General features: G+C 45.2%; 1 protein-coding gene across 2 annotated transcripts in view; it reads right to left on the bottom strand.

Moving 5' to 3' along the window:
• BRINP3 (BMP/retinoic acid inducible neural specific 3) overlaps nucleotides 1–12,213 on the bottom strand; it is an 845,680-nt gene that overhangs the window by 227,213 nt on the left and 606,254 nt on the right. For both annotated transcript variants that reach the window (XM_085654808.1, XM_085654809.1), the window contains one exon: nucleotides 7,754–7,859. In XM_085654808.1, coding sequence (XP_085510934.1) covers nucleotides 7,754–7,859 — 106 coding nt within the window. The remainder of the gene's footprint in view (nucleotides 1–7,753; nucleotides 7,860–12,213) is intronic.

The following is a 12,213-nucleotide window of genomic DNA, read 5'->3' as shown; positions in this document are numbered from 1 at the left end:
CTACACCTAGCAACCCTCTCTCTTATATATTTACACAACAACTGTTTATGTTTTATCAATGAAGGGGAACACTAGCCTTTTTTTTTAGATCTTTCAGGTATCCAAATATATTTAGAGAGTTCGATTCACCTACAAGTTATTGTGACATGCTTCATCATTGGCGACCTTACCACACCAAGGGAGGTGAATACTACCGTGGCAGACTCAACTAATAATGGTAGTTCCTAAAAAGGTTGTTACTGGATGATAGCAGGGATGCAGATGTATGACAAAATATCTTAGGCTATACCCTTAGTAGATATTTTGGACCATTGATCAAGGTCAATAGTTCATCCATCCAGAAGTTTTGCCAGCATATGTCTGCAAACAAAACTCCTTTCAGGTCTGAGGCCTTTTTCAGGGCTCCTACAATCCTTCCCTGTTGTGCATTCGTAACATACAAAATTATGAGGAATAACACCCGCTTTTTCACTTTTTTGTTGTACCTGCAAGAGCATTTTGCCAAAATATTCATAACAATAAAACAGGATTGTTGTCAATACTCTTTTATCATTTCAATTTAACCCACTCACTCCAAACTAGTGGAACCTGCAAACCCAAAGCAATATGATTGTGTACCCATGGACTGTGAGATAGATTAAACTGCAAAGTAACTGAACATGTGAATATTTGTGTATCAAGTAACTTACACATCACTGAAAGTTACACGATTTTAAAGTTGTTCAAGGCTTACTGATCACGATGGGAGCACTTCCCTGTAGTCACACACTTGGAGGTGTAAAAAGGTAGTTTAGCAGCATTTTAACATTGTTGTACCATTAGCAATACAACTTGTCGTTTGTGTTATTCGATCGTAACACTATGAGGATACAACAGGATACTGAAAGCGGCATGCAAACGACAAACATAAAAATATATATTATGTCAGTCCAAGGGGTAAATATCACTGTGAGTGGAATGATCATCTCCAGTTGTGTGGTCCACTATTGTCAAAAAGCTTATAAGTGTAATATGCAAGGCCTGCAATGGTCGAAACCCTTTATCTTAAACAATGTTTCCTCACTTTATACTGTGGAAATTCTGAAACTAACCATGAGGCAATTATGACGTAGGACATCACAACTTGATGTACATTGTTTTTGTTATCATTATTGTTAAATCCATTTTTAAAGCACTTTTTTGCATGAAAGACATGCTGGCAAGGAGACTGAACAGTATGACATCCATCCTCGACAGCATTTACAGAGTGAACAGCCTCAGTCTTTTGCAGAGAAATAGGCAGGTTGTTCCAACTTATACCGAGAACGCTCTGCCCCCTGCCTGAGAGAGCCTGAATTTTTGTTGTGTTAGAAGGCTGGCTTCTGCTGATTCGAACAGACCTCCAGGACAGTACCTTGGAATCCTGTTTCCAAGTAAACAGGGTCTATCTTGTGGAAGGCCTTGTGAACAATACAGAGAAAATTGAAAATAATCCTCTTAGCTTCCAGCAACAAGCACAGTTTCTTAAACGAATCGGAGGCTGATGAAAAGTTTCGAAGTGACAAGGCCAGATGAGCTATAGCATTCTGTATATAAGAAAGCTTTTTGATCAAAGAATCTGAAGCTCCCACTAACAGAGAAATACCATAAACTAACCAACTGAGTATAGTAGCTTGAACAATCTAAGGTCTATATTCAGCCAGAAAGAATGGTGAAAGTTTCCAGAGAACTTTAAGTAATGAAAAGCAGATAGGTGCCAGCCTGTTTATGTGAGCATTCAAAGACAGATCCCTATCAAAAAAGAAAGCAAGTTTCCTGACCACAGAAGAACCTGCCTGTAGAAAGTTGACACGAGGAGGCCACAAATGTATCTGCAGTGCCTGAGGAATCTTATTAGTGGCACAGAACTGTGCCTCAGTTTTATCCTCATAGTATTTGAGGGCATTCAGAGACAGCCAATAGGTACGTTTGTGGCTGCATTGATGGAAACTGTCATACGGTGCAGGCATCATGGGATCCACAGATATCACAAGACTACCGCCAGATGGTGAAGTAGCTGGGTCAATGACCTCAAGCAGATATTGAAAAAAATGGAGTTCATCGTCTACCACTAGAACACCCTCTGTCTTGTACATCACAATTCTGAATGATACGGTGGAAGATGAATTTCCTTAGCTCTGTTGTCGAAATAGGATGCACACCATCTCACAGCTTTACACTTTATGCTAATTTCAGATAGACTCAAAATCAGCATATCTTGAGAGACCATTTTGAATGCAGCCAACAAATCTAAAAATTCCAGGGCCACAAAGTTCCCCATATTAACTGCCATCCTCAGGTCATTCAGTGTCGGAGACAAATGCTGCTCTGGGCATGGGCCGTGGGAGAAAAATACCCTTATATCCAAATGGACACACAGCCGCAGATCAAAATTGGAATCAGGCACAGTCCAAGATTCCGTAATGAAAAACACATCCCACTTCTCATCCCACAGAATTTGATACATTTTGGCTACATGCTTAGACAGGGATCATGCATTAATCATAGTACACTGCAAATTTAAATATGACCCAACAGAGTGGTTCAAATTAATAAGAACATAATCATCCCATATACTGCTGTTTTCCTCTCTGCTCTCATGCAGATGGAACCACAGTAGGTTCCAATTATTTATGCCCACAAAGTTCACAGATCAGAGAGAACACCTCATTGCCCTTGAACGCAATAGGCAGGAAATTGAACCCCACCTCCCTTCGAATGACTAGAAATTCCCTGAGTTACCTGAGGGATGGGCTGAAAGGAGAGAGCCATTGCGTGTGTGTATTCCCAGCACAGCATGGCTCCCAACATCTCCAGAAGGTGTGGGCGCATGTCCGGTGCACGGATGAGCACAGACAGGCTTGGCTTTGGCACGTGTTTGGATATCTTAGCCATTGATCAGGTCCTTGTCAACAGCAGCAGTAAGGGAGCTGCAGAAAGTAATTGAATCGGCCTCTGCATCAACTGATTCTGATATTGATAGGAGAATGTAGTGGGAGCTATGGCAAAGTCGCGCCCACCAGCTTTTCATCCTTGGCAGATCTGCTTGACGGGTTAGTCCAGGTCTCCTGACGGTTTTCCAGGCAAAATGTCTTGAAAACGTTTATAATTCCCAGCTTTTTTGGTTAGGCAGATGGAGTACACTCTGGACCACAGGAACAGAACTTTGGGGGTCAGTACTCACTCCAACAGTAGCTACCAGCCAGACCCTGGGACGGCCCATTTGAATCTAGTCATCTGGGCTTTGCAGGAAAGTGGGCTTCTCGTAGCTATTGTATCCCAGTAGCTTAACTTTAGGCCAGCAAACTGACCCTTGGAGTCCAATTATTTGTCCTTGAGCAGGTCCAGCCCTTAGGGTTCTCCTCACAGGTCTCAACATCAGGTGCAATCCTTCTTCGGGCCTCCACAGATCCAGTAGTGTACCGAGCAAGGTACCCCGAGGTGTCAAATTTATGTCTGACAGTAGCCGGTGGGTGGGTGTAACTCCTTTCCCCTTCCTAACCAATAAGGAGAAAGTTCCCTGGGGTATCCCTACTCACCTTTGTAGACCTGCCTGTGTGCTCTACTACAGAAAACCCACAGCGCTCCTCCATACCTTAATCCACCATGGCAGAACCTTTCTTCCCCTCTTCAGGGCTTTTGTGCCCACTCTAGAGGCATGGCCATGAAAACCCCTCTCCTAAGGGGTTCTGGAGTCAGCTACTCTCCCACTGGGATTGGAGCCTGGCTGGCTAGGAAGTCAAAGGGAGGCAGGCACAGGTGTGAGCTACATCAAAAGTGGCAGGGTAGGCATACTTTGAAGATATGCAAGAGGCTGGGTACAGTCCCCATGGCGTCCTGTCAAGGGAAGGCCAACCTCTCACCACACCCAAGGCCTTTTGTGTCAGCACTGTGAGCCAATTCACACCTCATGAAGGAACTGTTCAGCTCAGGCAAAGGGCTTTAGGCAAGTTAAAGGTAATTTTATAAATGAACTTTTGTAAAATATTTATCACATATCTGAATTTACCAGGAATTGGATTTGTAATAAATAGTTTAAAAAGTCCAAGAATTACATTTTTATTTGGGTTCTAGGTGGAGATAACATTATTTAAATTAAATATAAACTCCCGATTATTTCCAATTGAACAACTAACACTACTGCTACAGTGAAAATAGCTTTTGTGGCCTTGTCACTCTAAGGACGTTTTACATTGACATTTACATGTCTTACTTTAAATATCATGCACTCTGCCTTTTTGGACATTAACGCCTACAGAGGGATCACTTATTATTATCTAAAAGGATGGTTAAGGTCTGTAAAACGGGGTTATTTTCGCAGTTTGGAGTGAGTGGGTTAATTTGAAAAGTTAAAAAAATATTAGCAACAACCTAGTTTTATTTCTACTGTTATTTTTACGAAATACTTGAGTAGGTACAACAACAAAAAGGGGAAAAAAAACATTTGTAAGTTCCTCATTCTTCATAGTTTTGCATGTTACAATTAAACAACAGGCAAAGATTGTAGGATTCCTGAAGAAGGCCCCAGACCTATATTTGGCCGAAGAATGCAGGCAAATCATTTGGATGGATGAACCATTGAACTTGATCAATTATCCAAAACATTTCCTGAAGGTACACCCTAAGATATTTTTATTATACATCTGGATCCCTGCTATCATCCAGTAACATCTTATTTAGGAACTCCTACTGTTAGTTGAGCTTGTCAAAGGGGTATTCACCTACCTTGGTGTGGATAGGTTACCAATGATGAAGCATGCAATGATAGTTTGTGGGTCAGGCAACTTCTCCAAATCTCTTTGTATACTTGCGAGATCTGAAAACAGAACACTAAAGGTTCCACTTCAGGGATAATCCGAGCATCCCTATAGTTTATTACTAACCAAACACTTTTGACAATTTCTCAGAATTCTCCCCACAGCCAGGCCCATCCCCAGCAAACAAAAATCATGTAAAGTACCTGTAATCCACAGATTACTTTTGTGTGCTTCCTCTATCAATCTCCTTGTCACTACAGATGGTGAAATCACCCTGTCACATGTGTAAACTATCTAATAATTCACCCAGAACTCATCTTTGACAGCTAGAGGATGGGTTCATTTTTCACAGTACGCTCTCTCTTTAAGGCAATCTCTGCAAATATGATTAAATGAGAGTGACAACTGACATATCATAGTCACTAACTCTTGAGGCATTGGCAGCTTTTTTTGACATCCATGCAGTCTATTTAGGGCAATAGAAAAATTGACTGGACAAGAGAGGAAACAGGCAACTGATGTTGATCTGAATAAACGTGTAAAATGAGTGTGCATCTGAGTAATATGTGAAAATGTCGCATGTGTTTGATGAAATATGGAAATGTCAGTGTGGCCCTGAGTATTACAAGGAAATGTCAGACAGCACCTTAGAAGTGTGTTAAATTCATGGCGTGGGTCTGCTTAACACGAAAATGCCACCATGGATTAGAGTGATATGTGAAAATGTCAGTATGGATCTAAGTAAAATGTATGTGGAAATGGCAGTGTGCATCTGAGTACCATGTGCAAATGTCAGTATGGATCCAAGTTACATGTGGAAATGTTTGAGGGTGTCTGACTAACATGTGGAAACATTGGTATGCAAACAGGAGGAAACGTCAGTATGGATCCAATGTGCAAATGTTAGTGTGGATCCAAGTAATGGGGAATGTCACTGTGGGATCAAGTAATGCAGAAATGTCAGCATGAATTGTGGTGGCAGAGCTTTGTGGTTTAAGTTGGTGTTTGGCCATTTTCCTATGAAGTAATTTCCTGTTCTTCTCTTTGATCTGAGAAGGATGTGTTGTTGCGTATTTCCCTATATTTCATCACATCATTGCTTACCTTAGATACTATTCGTCCCTCACGTTTGATCCTTTTTTTGAAGCTGTTGTTACTTATTAGATAATTCAGCCTTGTGAATTACCACGCAGGAATTTTTCTGTACTTTTTCTCAAGGTAGCTTTGGTGTCTTGCTACCCAACATTTGTAGTGCTACACATAATCAATTACAAATCAAATAGCCAAAGAATTTTTTTTTTTTGTTTGTCGTTTTTTTTCTTCCTAGCAGCCACACTCTAATTAAGACACCTGACATCATTTACATAAATGTTAAGTACATGGTGGCACAATGGTTACTGGGAGGAGTCACAATTTCTTTGGGTTATCATGCAGGAAACAAGAGAGATATTCACTTTGTCCAGCCCCTAGGAGTAGCACAGTTGTTGGTGCAGAGAGAACAAGATGTTCAAATTTCTCTTTTTGACCTTCTCGACATGTGGAAATGCAAGTGTGGCTCTGACTAAAATGTTGAAATGTCTGTGTGCATCTGAGTAACGTGGACATTTCTCCTTGGTTCAAAGTAACGTGGATGTCAGCAGGGCTGGACTGGCCGTAGCGGGCACCGGGCAATCCCCCGGTGCGCCGCACGGTGGGGGCCGTTTTTGTTACAGGGCCGTTTTTGCATCATAGTCGGCCCTGTAACAAAATCGGCCGAAAACCTCGGCGGATCCCGCCCCCCCCCCCCCTCTCCCCGGTAGGGGGCCGCCGAGCACTTTGCCAGGGCCGGTTGTGGCTCCCAGTCCCGCCCTGGATGTCAGTGTGAACCTGGATAGCGTGAAATGTCAATGTGGATCTAGGCCGATTAAGAACCAGTGAAAATGACATTAGGGCACTAAGTAACATGTGCAACTGTCCACTGATTAAGGTTGATAGCAGCATAGATTTGAATCACATGGAAAGTCAGCATGAACACAAGAAAAAGAAGTTCATTTATGTATGTCAGTGGCGTAGCAAGGGGGGGCGGTCCGAGTTTTGAGAGTGGTGGCCTCCCATCCCCCCTGCTGTTACCTGTGGCCATCGCAGTGCAGAAAAGGCAGGAATCGTCTGCCCCCCGCTCTTACCTGCAGTCGTCGCAGGGCAGCAAAGGCAGGAATCGCCAGCCCCCCGCTCGTACCTGTGGCCGTCGCAGGGGGGCAAAGGCAGGAATCGCCTGCCCCCGGCTCCTACCTGCGGCCGTCGCAAGGTGGTAAAGGCAGGAATAGCCAGCCCCCGCTCTTACCTGCAGCCGTCGCAGGGCGGCAAAGGCAGGAATCGCCAGGCCCCCTCTCGTACCTGCAGCCGTCACAGGACGGCAAAGGCAGGAGTCGCCAGCCCCCCCCTCTTACATGCGGCCGCAGCCAGTGGCAAGCGCAAGCACCGCCATGGGCGGCTTAAGGTCTAACTACACCACTGATGGATCTATGTATGAATGCTTGCAATTACAGGTACATATAAAGCACATACGTAGCTAGAGAACAATGGAGAGTTGAACCGGAGGCTTGGGCCTTAGGATATAATTAATGCTTGCCGATTATGCACTAAATGTTTTTTTTGCCAGACAACTGTTATCATGTTCAGGGACAATCCATGGTGTTTACATGCTCAGCCGTGCATGACCACAGTTTCCCTGTTCTTGACCATGGTTGTGATTGGAGAAGCCAGACATAGGTTTTGGAGAACGCCATTGACTAGAAGTTGTGTAAAATGTGGCAAGAAATACCAGTTATTCAAAGTAGACATTTTAAAGTGATGTCTTCTTCGACCGTGTTCTTTAAATCGCATTGTCTTTACGTCTTACCTATCGTGGTAGTTTGTTTTCCTGCACCATCCCATAGTTTCAGAAATAGACACGTGAGCCCAAGGATAACTCATTATTAATAACATCTGCAAACACCTACCTTGCAACTGTATTTTATTTTCAGGACTTTGCACCAACACGGAGCTGACGGAGTCTAGGTTGTCATAGTTACTGCAGCCAAGGGGGCCCGTTCTGGTTTCTGTGACCTGGAGATGAGAGGCGAGAGAAAACGGATGTCTTATTGTACAAACCAGGCTATTAGACGGACAGGCCCATGCTGTCATTTGTGACATTTCATTCAAGATACACAGATTCTGTTATATTTATTTAGTAAGCCTCTATTCGTGGTCTAAGGGATTATCTGCCTTTCAGGAAGGCCCTTAAGACTCATCTCTTCCCCAAAGTCTAATCTGTGTTGGAAGGTGCCTTGAGGGCTTAGTCCTTGTCAGGAGCGCCGGGACGCCCCTTTGTTGGGGCAGCTGTTGCGCTATATAAATTGTTATAACATAACATAACATAACATCAACAGTTCCAATACTGGGTTCATCTAATGCTGGTCCGAAGGTACTGAAATTTGGTTTAGATGAAATGCAGAATATGCCAACAATACTTAATGTTGCTACAAAGTGACTACTTCAAAAAACATTTTTAACATTGCAGGATTCCACACTGATATATTCTGAAAACAATTGATATTTTGTCTGCGTAAAATTCAGTGAGATTTCCACGTGCTGGAGACTAGTTCGAGCAGCAAATATTTTGCACGACTAGTAAAAGCGTGGCAGGAGATATTTTCTCTTCTAAAAAATCTTCTGCTGCTTTGAATAAAGGATTGTGCTAGCGTTCAATTTTCATACGAGATACCAGCAAAAACATTTTAAAAATATCATGCAAACTTTCAAACTTCTCCCAATCATTGTCAGTCAAACCTGCATGGCCTGTGTCAGTGGCTCAAATTCAACTTAAACCAAGCCTAATAACTTATAAGTGAGATGGCTAACTATAGCACAAATATCAGCTGCCAAGTTCCAACTTTGGGGTTTGGGATATGCCTGATAATGAAAATATATTGGTTTAGAGAGGTATATACATAAAAAACTCTTTAAAGCCAGGCTGTGCCAGGTCTTACCTAGAACAGCTTGAGCAGTTCATATCTTAGCTTCAAAATTTTGAGAGATTTTGATTCTAAAAGGTATGCTCCTTTTCAGCACACTAAAGCATGTTTAAAAAAAAAAAATAGATTAGATTCAATAATAATGCAAAGGGTCTCAATTAGAGTTCGTCAGATGGATTACTCCGTCAGAAACCTGACTGATATCCTGTCCGCTCTATTACAGGTGCATTATATTCTGGGGCACTTGTGATTTGTAGGGTACCCATCACATTTGTGATGGAGTAACCCATTCAGCAAACTCTAAATCAGGCCCTAGGTGTGGAATCCACACTTAGGGCCTCATGTAGGTAGCCAAATACCGGTCGGTAACGGCCGAAATTCGGTAAAATCCCAGTTACCGACCGGTATTGAGTCAAGTGAGATGTAGGAGGCGAAAAACCTAAAATCGGTAAATATGAAGCGGTAAATACCGATTCATGTTTACCGAGTTCTAAAATACCGATTCATATTTACCGAATACATGTTTACCGATTCGGTAAATATGAAGTGGTAAATATGAAGTGGTAAAACGGAAAAAGAGATGTAGGTAAATTCGGTATTTTAGAAATCGATGAAATTCGGTAAATAAGAGTCGGTAATTAACACAGATTGAAAGCAGGTGGTAATCATAAACAGTGCATAAAAGAAATCCCAAAATGCATCAGCGTGGACAACATGGCCGCTCTGTATGTCATTGCAAGGCGGCTACGTCTAGAGGCAGCAGGACTGAGGTTTTGGAGAAGGGAGGAACGAATTTACAGACAGCGCATCACACTTTTCCAACTGACTGAGGATGAGATACATGAAAGGTACAGGCTACACCCCCAAACCATCATGGACCTAATAAGGGACCTGCACCCACTCCTGGAGCAGCCAACACCAAGGGCGCATGCCATACCACCACATGTGCAGGTACTCTGCAGCCTACATCTCCTCGCATCTGGCAGTTACCAGGTGGTGATAGCTGCGGTGGGCGGTGTATCCCAGAGTTGCCTGTCCCGTTTCTTCAGGAAGTTCCTGGATGCCATGATGCAGAGAATGCACCACTACATCAGCTTCCCAAATACACAGGCTGACCTGCAGAAAACTAAAACTGACTTTTATCGCATGGCACAGTTCCCCCATGTAATTGGCTGTATTGATGGCACACACATCCCAATCTGCCCACCAGCTGCCACTGAGCACATCTACAGAAACAGAAAGTCCACCCACTCCATCAATGTGCAGGTCATCTGCGATGCAGGGAACATCATCACTGACATTTGTGCCAAGTTTCCTGGAAGCACCCACGACTCATACATCTTCCAGAACAGTGGGATCTACACACGACTGCTTGCTGGAGAATTTGGAGAGGGATACCTGCTAGGTAAGTAACAGTGACGCACCATGAAACTAGCAAATGTAAGTGTATTGAGGCATGTGACTGATGGTTCCCTTTCACTCACCCAGGCGACAGTGCATATGCCGTGCGCTCATTCATCCTCACTCCCTACCTACACCCATCAACCCAGAGTGAGAGACGATACAACGTGGCACACAAATCAACTCGCAACGTGGTGGAGCGCACGTTTGGACTACTGAAAAGCAGGTTCCGCTGCCTCCACAAGAGCGGAGGCGCACGCCAGTACACACCCATCATCTGTTGCAAGATCATCGCCACTTGTGCAATGCTGCACAACCTTGCCACAAAGAGAGGTACAGCGGTGGAACTCACAGATTTCGAGGACAATGAGGATGATTCAGGACAGCCAGAGCCCAACGCAGATGGAGTGCCAACAGCAACAGATGGGAGAGTGAGACGGGCAGAGATCACATGCAACTATTTCTGAGTAAGTAAGGGGACACAGGCAGGTGTTGGTTGTCATGTAGTAGTTTAATTATGCGCCACTACGCCACGAAACCAAGATAATGCAAATCAGGTAACATTGCCAATTCACAAGTGTGAAGACCAGGGTTAAGTCACCCAATAGTCTATTGCTACGCGGTGCAGCATCAAAGTTTGCGGCCACGCGCTACATTGTGAGATGGCACGGATTCAGCCTCCTCACTGGTGCCAGCCCCATGCCGCCTGCTGCTCCTGCGTGTTTCTGGGACGGGGGGTGTGATGCTGCTCCTGCTGCTGGTGTCAATGCTTTCAGCAGCATCCCCTGCACCACTTGTGGCCGCCTGACTGGTCAAGAGGACCTCCAGGGCACTGGTGACCTGCACCATCCCCCTAGTGACATCGCTGCTGCAGTGGGTCAGGCCCTCCTGCATGTTCACAGAGCGCCGGCAGAGCAGTGATGTTGCATTCGCAATGCGGTTGAGTGCCCTGGTGTGCCTGTCTCCCCTCTGCCGTTCCCGGCGCCTTGCAGCTCTCTCTGCGTCCAACTTGCTGCACAACAGCTGCATGGACTGTGAGACGTCCCGCAGGCCCACTGCCATGTCAGAAATCCCCGCCGCCATAGCGCCAATGTTCCTGTCCATGTGTCTGAATGTTGTTCTGAGTCCCCGCACATGCCGCTGTACTGAAATTACTGCCTTCGTTTGCAGGCGCTGTTGTTTTAACATGCCGGCCTCAAGGCCCCCAAAGACCCCATGGCCGAGATGGATTGGTGGTGGAGTTGTCTCACGCGACCTGCGGCGCTGTCCTGCACCCGTGTCGGCTCCCTGTGAGGTGGAGGGACCAGTGGTATGTCTCCCATCCTGGGGCATAGGATTTGGCTCCGGGCCCCTGCTGTCATCGGAAGATGTGTGCAACACGCGCAGCCTGGCAGCAGCACGCCTCCTCGACCTCACTATTGTGGATGGTGATGTGGCCGGTGACTCCAGCAGGAGTGGTGATGCTGGCTCAGGTACTGGGGATGCAGGCTCAGGTAGTGGGGATGCTGGCTCATGTACTGGGGATGGTGGCAGTGGCAACGCTCTCTGGCCAGAACTTGTGCTGGCCGTAGCTGAACTGGATTGACGGTGTGCCCCCTCTCCTGTGCCATCTGGAGTCCTGCGCGATGTTACGTCTGTGGACAGAAATGCAACATCAGCTCAGTGTATCTGAAGGCATGCATTGCAAGCATGACAATACATTGTTCTAAGACTCTCACATTGTCCTCTGTGTGCTTTAGGCTAATGTCTGTACCATGCATCATTGTTCTGTGCTATTCTGTTCATGGTGGGGGATCCCTGACTACATCTCCCATAATGCATTGCCTGTCTGCAGTAACACATGGACTGGAGTGGGATACTCATTTCACATTGGGGGATGTGGGATAGGGGTAGGGGGGGCTACATTGCTGTGCATTCCTCTTACCTTGTTGGGTGGCGGCTCTGGCAGAGCTGTCGGCATCCCCAAGGCCCACGACACTCTCAGGCTCGATTGTCGACTGCACCAGCTCCTCCAGTTCAGTGAGGGCAGGTGCCCTGTTAGTTCC

This window comes from Triturus cristatus, chromosome 4_1 (assembly GCF_964204655.1).
Source record: "Triturus cristatus chromosome 4_1, aTriCri1.1, whole genome shotgun sequence".
In the NCBI taxonomy this organism is placed as follows: Eukaryota; Metazoa; Chordata; class Amphibia; order Caudata; family Salamandridae; genus Triturus; species Triturus cristatus.
This window is presented reverse-complemented; position numbering and strand designations above follow the sequence as displayed.